The following is a 19,274-nucleotide window of genomic DNA, read 5'->3' on the forward strand; positions in this document are numbered from 1 at the left end:
GTAAGTGCTGATAGAAATATTAAGTCCACATTTCTGGAGATTTGTAGGCTCTCTAGAGACAAACATTTCAAAAGGAGCACAGGGAAAAAGCAAGATTGGATTGCAAAGTGACAACTTCTGTTGTTCTTTCTGGCCTAGCAGTACAGTGCCATTTGGCAGGACAAGGACAGTAAGCTGGGGGTGATGCAGCTTTTAGCGCCTATATCAAATTATTTAGGACTTTTTTAGAGAGAGAGTGAATGATAGTGGTCAGTAAATGTGCTGCCACAGGAGAGGGCAAATACCAGAAGCCTGAGTGCAATGTCCTGGCACAGGCATCTTAGGTGCCCTACAGTGTTCATTTCTGTGCCTGCTGGCAGCCCAGTCCTGCCTGCCAGAGTTCCTTTTCTCCAGGCTGCCACCAACAGAGCCCACAAAAGGGAAGGCAGCATTAACTAAAAGAGAGAGGGAATGGTGGTCCTGTCCAAGTTATGGAGTGAGATGAGTGGAATAGGCATGAGGGCCTGCAAAATGTCCAACAACTCGAGGAAAACTGAGAGGATGCCTAACACAGCCTTCCCGACCCCACAGCCATCAGCTGCTGGGCTGCCTCACCTCCTCGTAAGAGGCTTTCTGTGCTCAGGGAGGGAGTTTCCCACCTCACATAAACAGAGATCCGTTTCCTTTGGCCAGGGCGGGTGGGAACACAAGGGGGATCGCGGAGGCTGGAGATGGAGCATCCCTGTCCAGCCCTTGTGCCACCCCATAGACATTGGGTGGAAAGAAGAGACAGGGAAAGGGAGGCGATAAAAAGACGGGAACTGAACGCGCGCAGGACGGTGGGAAGCGCAAAGGAGTACGGAGGGAAGAAAGCAAGCGGGAAAAAAAAAAAAAGGAGGAGAAAGGGGAGGAGATGAAAAGCAAGAGTAGAAGGGAGGACCAGGCGGGGAGGAGGCGAGAGGCCCGGGACGAGAGGAGGGAGGCAGCTCGTCAGAGAGGGACGGGACGGGACGGGACAGGACCCAGCGCCCTGCGGGCCATGCGCGTCCTGGCCACGGCGCTGGCCGCCCTGCTGGCCACGGCCCCGGCCCCAGGTAAGCAGCATCCCGGGTGCTCATCGGCCGGCGCCCAGCCCTGGCAGCCCCGCCCGGACCGGGGCAGCCTCCCCCGAGTCCCCGGTGGGACCCCGGGCTCCGCCTCGGGCCGTCCCCGCCCTGCGCGCCGCGGAGCGGGGCACCCCTAGCGGGGAAAGGGGCTGGGGCAGCGCTCCGGGGTCGGGCAGCGGGAGAGGCGCTTATCGGGAGCTACGGAGCCCGGCAGCACGACCGGGAGGGGCCCCTCTCCGCCGCCCCCGGCCACGCTGGTCCCTACCGCGCTCTGCCTCCGCTTTCCCAAGCTCCCGGCAGCAGCGCTTCTGCACAGAGACCTCGTCCTTTTTTAGAAAAGAAAACTCTTTCCATGCAGAAGTTCATGGAAATGGGTCCTCGGCCGTCTTCTGTGTCAGGCAAAGCCGAGGCAAAAGGAAGTTATACGTTTTGTCCCCAGATGCCCAGATCCCATAGGCATCAGGTGGAAATGCAACCCGTAGGTCACTTGTAAAAAGCCTCGTCATTTAAGACCTTTATGCCTCAAACCCATAGGTGCGTTGGATAACGTTGTGTGTCCTGGAGCTGCAAAACGGACACAGATTCTGTATCTGAACTTCCAGATGCAGTAAGGTTAGGGGGCTGGGCAAGCCCTGCTCGTTCAAGGATAATGAGAGTTGAATTTGAATCTTTACCACAAAAGGGTGGAGATGGTGAAGGCAAAGGTTTGGTTCAAGTCCATCTTAAGTCAATGTAGAAGCTTTCTCTCATAGGGAGTTTCTGACTTGTGAAACTTGCAGACAGATCTGTTAAACGGAAAACAGCTGGTTGCTTTTTGGTGCTTTTGCTAGCCAGCTCCTAATTATTTTCATTTAAACAAAAATCTTTGCTTGTTCCTAGCTCATTTGCTCTTTTTACTTTTTAATTGTAGAGAAATCAAAATAAAGCAGGCTTTGACAGCAGCATAGTTTCACAGAACAAAGTACAGCACAGATGAAAGCCATCCCATATGCTTGTGGTCATGCAGATCTGAGATCAGAAGGTAACCATCCCATTGCCATGCCGCTCTAGTGCCCCAGCTGTCAGCGCTCTCAGCCCTGAAGGGTGGGTTGTAGATTCTGCTTGTTGGTCTCCATGGAGGAAGGAAGAATGGTCCATATACAGTACTAGGACTGTGAGCATTTTTGCACAGGAGCGACTCCACTCGTATCTTCACTGAAGTGACTGGGGTTCTCCCACAAAAACACAGCCATGCAGAAACTGCTTACCACATGTAAGGACGGAGCAGTGACTGTAAAGACCTTGGCCACTGTTCCCGCACAGACAGAGGATAGCCCTGGAATAAATAATCAAGTTTCTGGCTGCTAGAAGTATAGTTTGGTACTCCTGGCAGTGCTGTGAAAATGTTTTGCTATATAATATGATAGACAGCAGTCTGGACCTAGATAATTCTTGAAATTGAACTGATAGAAGCAGAAGTGGACTTTTTCAGAGCAGAATTTTTTGAAACAGAGCTTAGTCAGCAGTCACCTTTCCTGACTCCCAGCAGGCTAGGGAGACATGCAGGTGGAGGGTATCAAAGAAGCAAACAGCTAAAAGGTTGAGATAGGGGCAGCTAAGTGAGCTGCTTGTAAAAAGGGGAGACATGTTTGATGGTTAAGCACAGTGCAAAGAAATCTTCACATCTTTGACTCACTCTCCTCCCCCTTTCTATAAATACTTTCCCTTTCCAAGCAGAAACAAGACTAAAACTTTTGTGGTGAGCTCCACCTGAGCAGCTACATCATGCTATATTGGGATGGCAGAAGAAGAAAAACAGTGATTCCTCACTTGAAACAGCAATCTGAAGTCTAGTGCTCTGTTGGCACACAAGTCTGCTCTCAAGTTGTGGAAGTCTCCAGTTCTTGGCAAGGAGCCCATAACAAGGGTAAACCTCATGTTGAGGCTAATCTAGTGCCTGCTAAATACAGGAGGAACATATCCACTAGCGTCTACGAGTCCTGAATGAGGGTTTTCCTTTCCACATAAGAGGTAAATGAACTCTTTCCTTCAAAATCCACGACTGTTCCTCCTCCAGTGACAGTGGGAAAATATAGTCAAATGAATACTGTTTTTCTGTTTTACATAAAGCATCACCTGACCCTGTTCAGCATGAGCTGATATCATGGTAAAAGCACCAGGAGATTTCCAAAACTCTCCCCATTGCTGCACTTGTGCAGCTGTACCAATAGGAGCCATAGAAGGAAGATAAGGAGATGGGTTCCCACAGATCAGACAACATGAAGGATGCAAAATTTGATATGTCCTTATAAAAAGGCATATCCCCAGAGGAAAAACAGAAGCCTTAGGTATAAAATACCATTATTTGTATGAGTGTAAACAGCTAGAAAAGCATCAGAGACTCCACATACAATGCTTCTTTATCTTCTTGCAGAGGCTTCCATCATCACCATATTTGACTTCCTCTGTATTTTCTCTTGGGTACTTTTTGGCACAATGTTCTGGCTAGTTTGGAATTAAGCAATTATTCTTTTGCCTTTTATTTTAGGACTCTATTTCACAATTACTCCTAGCCAGCTTTTTCAAACCAGAAGTTCACATGTCAGGAAAATGACATAATTGTTTTTCTTTACAGTTTTCATGACATGGTCATAATTTCAGTAGAAAAAGGCCTGTGTTTTTCATTTATCCAAACCACAATTTTATAAATGATTTATTAAACATTTATTGCCTAGGGACCTCCAAAAAATTGAAATTCTTAAAATTATTCCTTATTTACTAAGCAACACAGCCTTGAAGATTTAATCTTATTTTGATGGCAAAGGCAGCCATTTACTGGCTTCACATATGCCAGTAGAGCACCAAGATCAGGTAACTCCAGTGAGTAATAGCTGAAGTTTTGTACGAGGAAAGGTTTTGATGGGATTCAGGCTTAATTTTAAATTTCAGCGTCATGTTCTATCTGTGTGTTTTCTACAATCCAAAACTACCTCTTTATTCGGCATTTGCATGAATTGCAGACACAAACATCATGCACAGATAATTTTATCAATAATATCAGCCATGCTTTGCTGCAGTTTCCTAAAGAGATTTTTTTTTTAAATACCAAACTGCTATTTCTACAACTTCTTTTCCCCTTCATAAATAAAAAAATAATGTCTGTTTGGACAAAACATACCATTCAGTAGAGCTTTCTATTGAAATGACACAAATATAATTATTATTCTATTGATTTTCAGAAAGTTCATCTCAAACATTTGCAATGTAACGTCTTTAATTTAGCGGGTTTACTTTAAATAAGGTGATAAAATTCACCACTTCATTTCACAGCTTCATTGGGGCCATAAAACCAGTGTGTCTGTCTCCAACACTCCTTCAGAAATAGAATGGAAATACTTTACTTGCTTACTTTGAAGATAAATATATGTTTGTGTTTCAGGAGCTGATGTCAGTCAAGAGCCTCTGCCAAAATGCTCATCCCCTTTGTTAAAATGTTCCTCACTGATGTGCTAGAGAACTGTTCAGAAATGAAAAAGTCATTCTCCTAGAGAGTTGATATTCTCATTAGTATTTGAGTACAGTACAGTATTCACATAACAGGAAGCTTAATGTTCACAGTTTAGAGGGCATTTCATTCTTTGCAGAGTGCATTGCAGGGAGTGCTTGCTCACTGCTGAAATATGGTTCTGTCTCTAGTGGGTGCCCTCAGACCTGGAGATTACACATTACGAGTCATTTAGGGAACACACTGCCACAATACACCACTGGTCAAAAATAGATCTGTCTCTGATATGACTAATAAGGACATTCTTAATGTACATTAGGAAGGAAATAATGTGAGTGTTGATTCCCATACCTCAGAAAATCAGTGCAGTTAGGTTAGGAGAGGAAAATCTAATGAACAGAGAGCTATGAACACTTCTTTCAACCTTTGCCTATACTGGCTGTTGTTAGAAGTAAAGCAGAGAGGCAAACAATTGGTCTAAGTGAGGTTCATGATGAAGAACATTGCGCACAAGAATCAGAAATTAATGTAACAATGAAGTAATCATTTGTCCCAATATGATCTCATGTCATATTTTGTCACACAAATAATTTCAGATTAACTCGAATTTGTAGTCAGAAGGACTAATCTGACAGAGTTGCCCAGGTTTGAGATGACCATTTATGGTCTCGTCAATTATGATGAGAATATTACTTCAAACAGAGGACGGGGAACTGGAGCATGTAAGGAGTTCAGTGGTCTTTCAGTGATCATCTAGGGAACAGTATGATCTAAGACTTGTGCAAATGATGTCTAAAATAAGTAGAAGTATGCATGTTGAAATTATGTGACTTTATCAAATCAGCATAAGACAGGGATAACGTGTAGGAAAAACTGAGCATGGGGTAACAGAAGCGGAGCAGAAGTTAGTAAAGCAAAGTCATGTAGTTGAGGATTAGTAAGAATTTCTTTGATACACTGGGAACTGAACTACAAATGACAAAGAAGGAAAAACACCCAAGTGTGCTATTTATTTATATACTGACATATAATCACATGTGAAAGTGTCATGAAAAAGGACAACATAATTCTGGGATATAGCAGGCAAGATATATCCCAGTCAAATCTGAGAAGTACTGATCCACAGGACGTTGGAAAACTTCTTTGCAGACACTGTCTATAATTGCAGTCAATTACATTAAAAAATTAATTACAATTAAACCCAAAATTTAAACTGTAACCAGTGCAGAGAACTGCTGCTAAGGGGAAGGGAAGACACTGCTTTACTAGAGGAGACTAACAGAGCTTGGCTTCTTTAGCTCAACAAAACAAAGGATAAAAGCAAGATAATTGCTTGCTATGTGGGGTCAGGAAGCAAGCTGAGAGACAAAAATACTATTTCGATTTAAAGTTGGCACAGGAACAAATGGGCATAAACTGGCTATTGAATCCATGCTTGTGGGTCCCCTCCAACTCAGCACATTCTGTGACTCTGTGATTTAGCCTGGAAGTCTTAAGAAGGATGCAAGTTGTTGAAAGAGCTAGTCATGGAACAGCTTTCCCAAAGACATTCTTCGCTGTTGCTCCAAGCTAACTTTAGATTAATGTTTGTTCAGACTGACAAAAGATTATGTACAGTTGGTCCTATAACTGCAGCAAGGTCTTCACGTCAGCCCTATGTTTCTGATTAGTGACAGCAAGAATGCTAGAGCAGACTTACTGAAGGAGAGCCTCATGCTATGCTTAACATTCACAGAGAGGCAGATGATGTCAGGTTACACAAGCTCACTAAATTGCTGCACACTAAACAGATGCCATCAGTTCACCTGCTGTGGGCTTGCATGCTGGGACAGATTATGGTGCTGTTGTGCCAGTATGAAGGATTCCCACCATCTCTTCTTTTCTTCACAGATGCTTGTGAGGCTTTAAATGTGACGGTCTCTCCTGGACCAGCAGTGCAATACTTTGAGGGAGATAATGCTACCCTTTACTGCCACATTTCTCAAAAGAGAAAGACAGACAATTTGCTGGCTGTACGGTGGGTCTTTGCTGCATCACCTACCCAGGAACATTTGATGATCAAAATGACAAAGTTTGGGTCTGTCCAGTATTATGGAAATTACACTCACCATTTCCACAAGCAAAGACTTCATCTTCTTAAAGAGAAACATGGAACTATGTACAAATTTCTTATTTTAAGCCTCCAGCAAACAGATCAAGGACGTTATATATGCAAAGTCCAGGAAATTGGCAAACACAAGAATAAGTGGACAGCATGGTCAAATGGCACAGCAGCAACTGAAATAAGAGGTGAGAGTGCTAATTTCAAGTCTATAATTTCTCCCTGTCCTGTGATTCCTTTTTTTTTTCTTGCCAGTTCATCCATAAGACATTTGAAGTTAGGTGATTTTTAGGTGTGTTCTGTGGATATTAGAAGAAAATGTAATACTCAACTTCTTTACTTATGTATTCTAATTTAAACAATACTCAGCCCATAATAAAATGTAAAGTACTGAGAAGGATGGTAGATTTGTAGAAAATAGTCTACTTCCATTGTCTTTTATCAGGATAGCAGTAATTAAAACTCCGTTCCATTCAGCTACAGGTCTGTGGTGAGTTGACTTTGGCTGGACACCAGGTGCCATTAACTCCATCCAAGCCAGACACAATACACAGTCTCTACAACTTTGCTAATTGGGAATAAACAAATGCCATTGTTATTTAAGTACAAAGAGACAGAAACAGGAGAGAAATGAATTGATTTTCTGAGGAATATTCAGTGGGTCTGTCAGAAATAGAAGCATTATATTTTTGTTCTATGTTTTGCCTCTCTCTTGGTATTTCCCTTGCTCTTAGTTTGAGTCTAGCAGCAATTGGTAAGCAGCACATCTAGTATCACTTCTGTACTATTGTTTATACCACTAGTAGCCAGAAAGCAGAGCTAGAAAAGCAGTGGCCAACTTACTGGTATTGAACCTTGCATAAAAAAGCAACGAGTGACAGATGTGAACCAAACTGAAAATAAACCGTCTCTTTGGGATGGGTCAGCTCAAATCTTATGCCACCCTACCCACACTTTCAGAGATGGGTGAAACTGGATTTAGAGAACAGACTTCATGCCATTAGTGTTAGTTGGCAAACTAGCTCTCATTTGTGGCTTTATAAACAGAAAAGTTGATTTCCCACAAGGCCAACTCTAAAGATAATGCCAGAAAGCAGTTAAGAGTGTTTTCTCATTCACTAAATGCCTGTAGTGAAACGTATGGATTTGTCAGGAGTACTTGTAAAGGGAATGGCATGTTCCAAGTAAGTGGCAGCAGAAGAAAAAGCAATATAAAATATTGCTACACCACCTGTCATAGCCCTCCTCACAAAAAGCTACCCTGCATCTTTCAAAGCTTCTCAGGCCATTGCGAATTACAACACAGAAACCTCTCATTGCTCTTCATAGCTAAAGTGTGGGGTTCACATTAATTTAGTTATTGCAAGGGAGGAAATTTGTAACTTTCCAGTCCAGTCCTTAAATAATATTTCCCCCCTAATTTCCAGTATAAATTATTAGTACATAAACATGGTAGGGGTTTCAGACTCATGACTTCATCATTTTCACACTATCTGCTGAACTGTATTCTCTCTGCTTCAAATATGACCCAAAGCAGAGCAGGAAACCTGAGACAAGGGAGAAGGCTAGCCAACCTGTAGAGTAAACACACTGACAGTATTCCCTGTGGGTATCTGAGGCAAACATCTCAACTACCCTGGCTACCAAAAAGGGCATTTATTCTAATTCTAAATCCAGATTAAGAATGCCAGATGATATCGGAAAAATGAAGTGTCTTTAAATGTCATAACAACTGTTTTACTCCTTAAAGCCACTTTACCGGAAACAAAGGACTGCCTTCACTGGCATTCTGTTAATGCACTGTGAGTGTACAGAACTTGCTACACTTGGGAGGGAAGGCAACTCTTTTCTGAGTAGTGGTAAAATTTCCAATTTTCCCAATGGTAACACTTGGACATTTAAAGGAAATTTTATTCCAAACACATTTTGTATTTTATACTTTTTATTGCAAAGGGATTTACTTATATTACAGTTAGATCCAGGATGCAACAAAAGGAGCAATACAAATTGCCTGAAGCATTTGGATACTTGAATTGTACTGCTTGTACTTTATCAAATCAGGTAACAGTGTTTCAACACATCACAGTTGCTCTGTTGCCTTATATTTTGTTCCAGTTAGTGTGTCTGCAGTTATGCCCAAATTCAAATTAGTATCGTTTTGCTAAAGCACCAAGCAAATTTCTTGAAGCTTTGCACACCAAGCAGATGCAGAAATAGCATAGACTCTTTTTTTTTAGTTCACACAGGAAGAGCAGGTCACTGTGGAAGACAGAAATTTTCAGGGAGAAAAGAAAAAGGTCATTATAATTCTTCAAAATGTAACTTGCTCTGGAAGCAGACTCATGGTTGGATTTGTTGTATGTGCTGCTATGAATTTATGGAGATTTTGTTATTTGCTAGCAAGTTTTCAGGTGTGAATTTGTGTAGGCCATTAAGAAGTTGCAAATATATTTTATTGCAACACATACATTTATATACAAATATAGTTGTGGAAAACCAATTGAGTTACAGGCTACAGTTACTACTTAATGTCTAATAATGGCAGTTAAAAGTTTAGCTACATACCTGGCTTCTGCATTAGAGGCAAAATACATTTCTTCAGAAAAGAAACCTCATTGTTGGAGATGGAGTCCTTACAGTCTTTCCTTCCTGCACTTACATCAACTACAGCAACTTGGTAGTGTTTTCAGAAGGTCCAGCTGAAATCTGAACTTTGCAGTTTGCTCCTTTAGATGTAGTAAATACAAGACATCAAATACTATTTATAAAAAGGCAATTGTTAAATCTGGTTAGTAAAACCAGGAGAAATCCATGTGCTGATGTTGCCAATAAGTGTCTCCTACTTCAGTCATGCAATGTCTCCTCTCTAAGCTAAGGTGAACTTTTCCCCCTTCCCCCATCTTATCAAAGGTATCTTCTCCTTTCTTGCGCTTCTGTGGTCAATGCCTAAAACCAAGTTAGTGGTTTTCATTATAGTACAGAATACACAGAAAATAGTTTATTTGAGACAAAAAAAAAAAAAAAGAGGGAGAGAGAGACACCAAAACAATATTCTCCCACTCTCTATCAGAAAACTCAAAATAGTTAGTAATCTTCTCAGAACAATATGCAGCACCGCCAAATCAGCATTTACAGTCAGGTAACCCCTCAGGATACTGGATTTCTCTTAGGAAGAACGATAAAGGTTTCAAATGGTTTACAATCCAAGAGAAGAGACTTCTTTTCTTGGGACAAACATAGAAAATCAAGCACTCCAACTATAATCTTCTTGGCATGGACAACAAAACCAAGTAGAGATGATCACAAGAAGCTGTCTTGTTAGAAGTTTATGTGTCAGAATTTCTCAATTTCCCATAGAAGAATGTCTGAGTTCTATTAAATATTAGTTGCATGTAGCATTTCCTAACAGTAAAACTGTTGCAAGATACAGGAATGCAAGATTATTTTTCCCCCAAATGAGTAAGACTCCTTTTTTCCCAGGGAAGTTATTCTGAAATACTTGCCAAAAATCTACATGTGATGCTTTCATGTAACAAATTAATAGATTTGTTAAAATATTCAGGATGAGCTTCCCATTACAACTGAACAGAAGATTTCATTAGTCCTAAAAGTTCTATATCCATTGAGTTAACCCCACACCTCACATCCCTGCAGGGCACTCCTTAATGAATTCCCTTTCCAGTAAGATACTTTTTCTCTGATGATTTGCCACCTGAAACTCTCTTGGAAGTTTCAGACCTCATTGGCAATCTGGAGGACATCACCAGAATTCTATGCTATTACAGTGATTGCTAGCAGAAGAAAAATCATGGATTAACATAAGTGACATCCTCTAATCAGATGTCATAAAAATATCAGCATGCATAAACAATCTGGCTGAGGGGAGCAGAGAGGGTTTTGAACAGTGATCCAGCAGTCAGAGCATTTGGGTTCTCGTGCGAGGCTGTCTGGCTGTTATGATACTAATAGTCACCCATCTTCTTTCTGAGAGGACAATTTCATGCAAACTTGGCAGCTACTTTCCCTCTTAATTGGGTTGGGACCTAGTTATTTGGTCAGCTCTCTTTCTGTGCTATAAAGGTGAGCTGGTACAACTTGTGGGCATGCAGTCTTTCTTCTCAGGAAAAAATTCCAACCCATAGTCAGGGGAATTACAGTGGCTGAGAATTCAAGGTGTTCTGCACTCAGCAGTCAATGGTCATTGATACAGCAGTGACAGAGCAGTTTCCATTAGTTAAGATGTTCATGCATGCATGGGTGGGGTTTTTTCAGACAGGCAGGTATCATAATCTTGTAGCTTTAAAAGGCACAACATAGAAGCCAACCTTTGAGGAAAGTAAGTAGGAAAAGAACTCATAAGAAGTGCCCTCTTTGGGTCCCTTAATGTGTTATTTGGGTGCTGTTGTAGGAATTGCAGGGCAGTTCGACCTGCTAGGGGACATCCAAAAGAGCTTTGGAATGAAAGCAAGTTGAGCAAGCTGGGGGCCTACAGAGGGAGTCCTGAAGCTCAGAAATGCCATCGCAGAATCATATAATGTGTTTGGTTGAAAGAGACCACAGTGGGTCAGCTGGTTCAACCTCACTGCTGAATCTGGGTCATCCTAGAGCACATTGCACAAGATTGTGTCCAGCCAGTTCTTTAATATCTCCTGTGAGGGAGACTCCACAACCTCTCTGGCCATGTGTTCCAGTATGTGGTCAGCTCCATAGTTGTCATAGTTACAGCGGCCAGGACCAGTTTATCACTGTGTAGGTGTAATCAAAACTGTGTATTCTAGGCCTTCTCTGTTATTTCTGATGAACTGTTAATAAGGGACCATTTGCAGCAGCTGCCCAGGGCACACCTGACCTCTCAGGCTACAAGCTGGGTGTTAACCCTGTGAGGCACTGGAATATTTCTGTCTTCACACCAGTGACTCAGCTGTGATAACTCCCCTCTGCGGAGACATTAGCACCTTCACACCCAGCCCGAGGGGTCACGTGTGCTAATGGGCTATTAGGGAGTGGCACAATAAGCAGTTGCAATGACCTAGACCATCAAAGAGTCCAAAAATATCCCATGACTCACGGAGTTAAATCACCCATTGTAAAAATCCTCGCCCTGGGGCGAGGTACTGGGCATTCCCACCTGAACCTGAGCATATATAATCTTGGGATTTCGGACTTCTGGTACCACTCATCAGATCCAGAGGAGGACCAGAACCACAGTGAGACTGCGACTGCCACTCTTGACCAGATTGCAACCATCATCCTCACAACAGGTTTTCTTTTACTTTGTACTCAGGGGAACCACATGGTGCTCAGCACAGGGGCTAATGAACACCATTCTGATTGTGCCCCAGGGTGCCAGCTTATACATCTGTTCTTTTGTAGGTTAAAACCAATTTTTCTCTGCATCATTGTATTTACTGTAATTTTTTTTGGTAAATTGTAACTCTGCCTTGTAATCTCTATTGAGTTGAGTTCATTTCTCCTGCCGATTTACCTTTAAACCAGCACATCAGTAAAGAAGTTCTTCTTTATATTCAGGTGGAACTTCCTGTGCATCAGTTTCTGCCCATTGTTTCTTGTCCTAGTGCTTGGCACCACCAAGAAGAGCCTGGTGCCATTCCCTCAGCACTCTCACATACTAATAGATATTGATAAAGTCCCCTCTCAGTTATCACTTCTCAAGGTTGAACAGGTCCAGCTCCCTCGGCCTTTCCTCATAAGAGAGATGCTCCCATTCCCTAATCATCTTTGTTACCCTCTGCTGGACCTGCTCCATGAGGTCCATCTGTCTCTTATACTGAGGAGCCCAGAACTGAAGACAGCACTGTACTGGTGCATAGAGTTATTCTTTCCTATGTGCAGAACCCTGCATTTGCCTTTGTTGAATTTCAGATGGTCAAGGACCTGTTGAGGTCCTTCTGAAGGGCTGCACAGTACTCTGGAGTATCAGCCACTCCTCTCAGCTCTGTGTTGTCAGTGTGTTGTCAGAGTTTATTTCAGTGCCAAGTATTGCTGGAACAACTTCCCTGTTTTTTTTAAAAGAGCTGTGCCTGATGGCTCCCAGACAGTTCTCAGGAAGTCTTCAGATCTATGTCCTTTAGTAAAGTTACTGTTCTTCCCATTATTTTTTTTTACTTAACTTCTAAAACTTAGAAATACACTACAATGTTAAAACTTGTTATTTTTAACTGTAAAAGAAAATAAATTCTCATTATCTTGAGCATAAATTGTTAATCTCCTCTCTCAGAAGTAGCCTGGGCCAGAAACACAAACAGCAACCCTAGAGGTACGAGTTCTGGGTAACAAAACAAGAATCAGAATAAAACCAGCTACATAGAGTATTAATGGTAGCTTTACCCCTGGGGTACTCAGAACATCCCCACAAAACCATTACAGATATTACAAGCACATGGCCACCCTATTTCAAGGCCAAGGCTCTTCTGAACACATTTCTATTCTCTTCCTGTTCTTCACTGCATTTAAGTTTCGATTGAAGAGCCACACTTTTCATCTTGCCCAGAACAAGAGGACAACAGAGAGACAGTCTCAAGCCATATGGCACTTGAGGGGTGTGCCAAGCCATATGAGATTTGCTGGAAGACATTTTTATAATGCTGTTGTATAAATGAAGTGTTTCATTGACAGTTAATTATCCTGTGAGATAAAGAAAGATCTTGGTGCACTGAAGTCTAAAACAATGTATTTACTTCAAGAGGTCCAAATTTTTTGTGGCATACAATTTTTCAGTTCTTGTCATGTCTTTTTTTTTTCAGTGATTTCATCAAAATCTTCTGATCCTCCCATTTTCAAGAAAAAACATGAAGCTTGGAAGTTTTTTGAAGGTAAATAGTGTCTAACTGCTACTATATACAATGTTAGTTTTGTCCAATGCTACAGGAAAACTGAAGTGCCCCAAATCAGGCCCAATTTTGCTAGTTCCTGTTCAAACCCAGGCCTTGCCTGAGAAACCATCCCACAAAGTACAAGGTGGATAAAAGAGAATGGAAGAGTCCGGCTTCAGTTTCTCATGTATCTGTTATGGTCAGTGGGAATTTCACAGAATATTCTGAACTGGAAGGGACTCAAAAGGATCATCGAGTCCAACTCAAGTGAATGGCCCACAGAGGGATTGAACCTACAACCTTTGTGTTATTAGCACCATGCTCTAACCAGCTGAGCTCATCTCAGGGTCAACAACCTAGCCTGGCTAATCACACAATGCAAATGCAGAGCCTTATTCAGGAAGGTGTTGAACATGTCTGCAGAGGTACCAAGCACTCTACACTACTACTTTGCCTTAGAAACTGCCCAATAAACATGCTTTGCACTCCAAGAGCAGCTTGAAGTTCCCTTGAGTTTCAAGGCAAGCAGTATTTTCTGTTTATATTAGTGGAAAACTCTTCTATGAGACTGTAATCCAGAATCTGCGTGCAGTTAAGACTCCCCCCTCCTCCTCCCCTCCTAGTCTGGAGTGCTAGTGAAGTGCCAGCACAGCACTTACAACTGCTGTGCTTCCTGCCAGGCAGGAATGCTCACTTACAGGATGGCCCTGATTCTGTGGGGAGCCTTGCTTGTTAAACCATAATTTATAAACTATATTGTTGCACTGTGTAAGGGGAACGAAACACAGAACTGCAGGTCAGGGGTCCAGTTCCAGCAATGCTATTTTCTACAAGAACACTTGACCTCTGAGGCTTAGTTTCCTCTCTGTGAGGCAGGAAAGAAGCCAGTTTTCCCCCCTAAGGACGTTTCAAGACATTAATGGTTAGAGCATCCTTAAACTACTCTATTTAGAGTTCTGGTGAAAGCAGAAATAAGTCATTAAAGAGTTCTTGTCCTTCTCGACAAAATACTCCATCTTGATCTGCCATGGCACAACTCCTGTCAGCTCCACTGGGAATGTGTTACAGGACCTGAATGCAAGCCATAAAGGGAGACCGAGGCTGTAGTTTAAAACAGAAAAAAAATCATACAAAAATTTCAAATCAGTGCTGCCAGCAGAAAAAGCAATTGATGGTCTTCTTCCTTCTTTCCCAGCCACTCAGCACTCCCCCCACTGCCACTTTTCTTGTTTCATTGTTTGCATCTTTGTTTTGGTTTTCTTTTGTTTACAAAAAAAAGTACAGCTGTTTGAACTGGGAAACAATCCAATTGAAGTCCTTTTGGTTTCTGGGTTGCCACTCAAAACAAAACAAAACAAAACAACCCCCCCCAAAACAGTCCTTTGCTCACTCCTAAAAATCAGATCTCATAGTTGTAGTTAGACCTATCTGCATTTATGGAGACTTCAACCAAATTTTAAACTGAGCAGGATACTATAGGAAAGTTTCAAGAGGGTTAAACTACTGAACTGTAACAGTACATCCTTAGGGCCAGAGTCTATTTAGATCTTGTAGATGTAAATTTTTTCTATCATGTCATCAAGAAGAAGACAGCTGCAACACTGACTGTCATCTGTGCTTGGTTTTCAGATCTATATGTGTATGCAGTGTTTGTGTGTTCCATAGGAATCATCAGTGTCTTCCTGTTTACACTTGTCATTCTCTGTCAGTCACTTCTGAACAAGAGGAGATCCACAGGTGAGTGAGATGTAATTCTTGATGACTGCAAAGCCCTTATCAAAAAGGGGAGCAGGGAGAGGAGAGAAGAGGATGCAGAAAAAGCCGGGAAAATAAGTATTTCCTTCCCTTGATTTTAATTTAAAAAAAATGGTAGGAAAAAAAATTCTGCCAGCCAAACTGGAACAAAGGCATTTTCCTCCCTTTGAGTAGCTATTTAATTTTAAATTTGTTTTAGACTTTTCAAAAATCTTTCCCTTTTGCACAAGCAGAAGTTGAGGGTTGTTAGAACTTTTTTCAAAGGAGACCAAGTGCTGTATCATTAAATTGCATTCTGACCAGAATCTAGCATTTTGCATCACTCATGTTTCTGCAGACATGTAGAGGGGTTTCAAAGCAATCTTGCTCTGTTCTGTTTTATTCTGTCTTCCTGAGTAGCTGTCAGTATTCTTGGCAATATGAGGGGTTTTATCAGCACTCCCTCATTTGTAGCACTTTTTGAAACTAAAGCATCATTTCAACATACAAATCTGCCTTTTGTTTCAAGATCAAGAATTACTGTTTCCTTCTTCCTCAAAGAGGGTTTCTCAGGGAGGGTACATCTGAATCAAAGCAGTCCTGTTGCAAACAAAAATGCTGTTTCAGATCTGTGGAGTAAGCAGTACAGGCTCTACTTTCATTTTGGTTTAAATGTGGTTTATTTGGTGATCTCACACTAGCTGCAAGGATGAGATACCAGCGTGCTTAGAAGTCACTATATTAGAGGAGAGAGTAAGGACCACCTCAGAACACAAGGTTTCAGAAGGAGCTTGCTTAGTGATTTGTCTTGTTAATGACAGGAGAGAATCATGACTTCGATGCCTCTGCAGCACTACACACATACCATGAAGGAATGAATGACTCAGATACACAAGTGAGAAGACATATAAACCAAAAATAGATGTAGAGAAGCCCTTGTCTGACCACAAAGACATTTCAGGCTGTGGCTCCATCTTCCTGGTAGTGGGTTTAGTAGAGTAACTGATTCTAACTGAACCCAGCAACTCTGCTTGCCAAGAGGAAGGAGAAAGATCAATGTTAATCTTCCTCCCCTGTTAAGTGATGACAAAGGTTTTGTGCCAAGGGAGTACCCACACTTAAGTATGTTGGTCATGCTGAGTCACTCTGAAGCCGCAAGCACCAGACTGATGCATCCCAGGTTTTCATGAGCAGATCCAATTCTTGGGTTAGAATTTGCTTCTGTTTTTTTCTGGTGTAAGGATACAAGCAGCTTGGAGAACAGGCCCTTTTACATTGAACCAACACCAGTTAAATATAGAAATAATATACAATATAGAATAAGCACATACAACAGAAAAAAAGTAATTTCTTCTGAGCTGCTAAAACCTTTCTTTGCTACTCTAATATCTGTCTCATTGTAGGCTTCACCAAAGTTTTATTTAGGTGTTGAATATTATCCAGTAAATGCTGGCAGCATTAAACTTAAGGATTCAATGAAAATATTACAGAATAAAGCTTTTCAGGCAAGTTGTTCAGCTGGGACCACTTGATCAGAGTATTATCCAGAGCCACTTTAATTGGCTCAGCACCCAGTCAAGCGTCAGGGTATTAACCTTTCTGAAACAGCAGTGGAAGAAGCACCAGTGATGGGCATAGTCTCCAGCAGCCCCACATGGCTTTTTCTCCTCACAGCCTCTGAGATATGGCAGCAAGCTCAGCCCTAAGCCTCTGATCACAGAGCAGCACTTCCCTGAGAGGTGCTGTTTCCACTTAGCACATGGACATGGGGCATAGAGATCCCCCTCCTCCCTCACAACTCCTCTATCACCTCCAGAAGCACCTTCCAGGGGTAACAGCCTGACCACAAGATACCCACCCTGTCAGTCAACAGCAGTGCTCTCTGATTCATTCTGTTAGCACAAGGCATTATTCCTTTATAAACATTCTTACCTGCTCTCCAGTATTAGCACTCTGTACCTCCAATCTAGGCGGGGCTAGACAGGTGCAAATGTGAAAAGGGCCTGCAGTGAAATTATGAAGTCCACCCTTCTCTGAGAAAAGGAGAAAAGACTGCATCAGCAAAGCAGTCCTCCCTCTGCATAACTCTAAGCCTCCCACCAGGCTCCAGGCACAGTCTTCTTCCACCTGCAGTGGGGTGGCTGCAACATCATCTTCCTCAGAGGTCCTAAAGGAGAAGCCTCACTCTGCTCTTCCCTTTGAGACAAGGTCAGGGTCCCAGGACAATCAAAGCTATCTCCTTACTTCACCTTGCTGGGCAAATTTCCATCAGGGCTTCTCCCTCAACCTCTCTGGTTACCCCACCCCTGCCACAGAGACACCAACAGCTTTCCTCCTCTCTACCACCACTCCAGCTTCCCCTCCCCAGTTCCCTGGCCCAAACAGCAGAAGGACAATAATATGCTCTGCCCCACTCCATTACCACACAGAGGGGATTGGAGGCAGACACCCAAGCACAGGGAGAAGAGGGAAGGAAAACTGCCCACCCTCTACAAGAGCAGCTCAGCCTGATCTGGAGCAAAGCACAGCTTATACCTGAACTAAAAGCTGGAATTTGCCATAGATGAAGCAGGTGAGTGGTTCAGTTGCCATATCTGGAGGCATTTAAAAGACATGTAGATGTAGCACTTAGGGACATTAGTGGTGGACTTGACATTGTCAGGGTTAATGCCTGAACTCAATGATCATAGAGATCTTTTACCTCTAACATCATATCATTTAAACCTAAGTGATTCTATGGTCCTTCTGGAGTGCCTCTCTGTGAAACCTGAGCAGATCCTGGCTCACCTCAGGGCTCTGGCATGAGAAGGGTGACACTGAACTCAGTTCCTCTTGAAGGAACTCTCTCAGTTTGACAAGGTTGGCACTGCATCTGGGGCTGGCCTGTAGCACAGGGAGCTATGGGATACTGTGGGAAGCAGCAGTGGTTGCTGCTGGCAGTCCCTCTGTGGTTCTGGTAGAAGCCTTTACCCATTTGTTACAGGAGTGATTGCTCTTCCTAATTCCTAGTTTAAAGGATTGGAATATTTACTGTGGGGCAAAACAAAACAACATATACCTAGAGATTTTCAAAAGTGTGCTAGCACTGTACATGAGCATCCCCTTACTCCTGAAGGGTCAGGCCTACTGTTCTCCTGTGCATTTAAAAAAAGCCTGACAGGTAGATGGAAGCACTGCCTTGCCTGGCTTAGACGTGGCTTCTGCGTTAGCCCCAGCTCCTAGTGCTCTCACCTCCATGTTCCTTAGGACCAAAACACACCTCCTAGGAGCTGTCTAGCTCCCTTGGAATGAGAGGATTCAGGTAAAACCAAATACAAAAGCTTTCCTGTAAAGAGGGACATAGTCACGTGAGTGCACTGTTGTCTGATTTTCATGGCTCTTTAAAGAACTGAGAAGAAGAGAGGGGGGTATCTATGTTGTATTCAATTTCACATCATGACCCAGAGATGTACCCTCTCATTCTTCTGAGAAATAAATTGGCAGTAGGCTGATCAGAAGAGCCAGTCTGTCCTCTGAGAGAAGCATAGAAACCATGAAGCCACAAAACAGCTTCTTAATAACCCTGGCTTCTAAAAGAATGCAGTGGGGGCAGCTGTCCTTGCTCAGGACTACTGACTCAAAGGAATACGAAGTAGAAGGATTTACACAGCTCACACACACAGCTGTCAGAGACAGGATAGGGGCGGGACTGGACCTCTGATCTGTTCCCAAGAGGCAATCCCTTTATGCCTGTGGCCATCCACAGCCTAACTTACATTAGGAACACTGGCTCCTGTGGGTGAATTGTTTATTTCAGGCTTCTGGAAATAAATACAGGCACCACAAGGGAAATAAAAGTCTTCAAAGTAAAATTACTGGCCTGCTGTGCTTTTCCTTAGCAAGCTATCTTTTGGCTGGCCTGACCACTGGAATGTGTGTTGCCCAGCACTTCCACAGCAGATTTTTGTTTTTGTTTGATACATTCCCCTCTCCTAAGCTTGTCTTTGAGACAGACTACATTTTAATGCACAATATAATGTATAGTGACAATCAGTAGT

The 19,274-nt window shown here is 42.5% G+C and overlaps 1 protein-coding gene across 1 annotated transcript in view; it reads left to right on the top strand.

The window, feature by feature from the left end:
- The first annotated feature begins 874 nt into the window (after nucleotides 1-874).
- The window catches only part of VSTM4 (V-set and transmembrane domain containing 4), a 37,435-nt gene continuing 19,035 nt past the window's right edge, over nucleotides 875-19,274 (top strand). Inside the window, exons 1-4 of the mRNA XM_071564059.1 lie at nucleotides 875-1,073; nucleotides 6,460-6,858; nucleotides 13,435-13,503; nucleotides 15,133-15,240. Of these exons, the coding sequence (XP_071420160.1) occupies nucleotides 893-1,073; nucleotides 6,460-6,858; nucleotides 13,435-13,503; nucleotides 15,133-15,240 (757 nt within the window). The 5' untranslated portion in view covers nucleotides 875-892. The remainder of the gene's footprint in view (nucleotides 1,074-6,459; nucleotides 6,859-13,434; nucleotides 13,504-15,132; nucleotides 15,241-19,274) is intronic.

This window comes from Pithys albifrons, chromosome 9 (genome assembly GCF_047495875.1).
Source record: "Pithys albifrons albifrons isolate INPA30051 chromosome 9, PitAlb_v1, whole genome shotgun sequence".
Classification (NCBI taxonomy): Eukaryota; Metazoa; Chordata; class Aves; order Passeriformes; family Thamnophilidae; genus Pithys; species Pithys albifrons.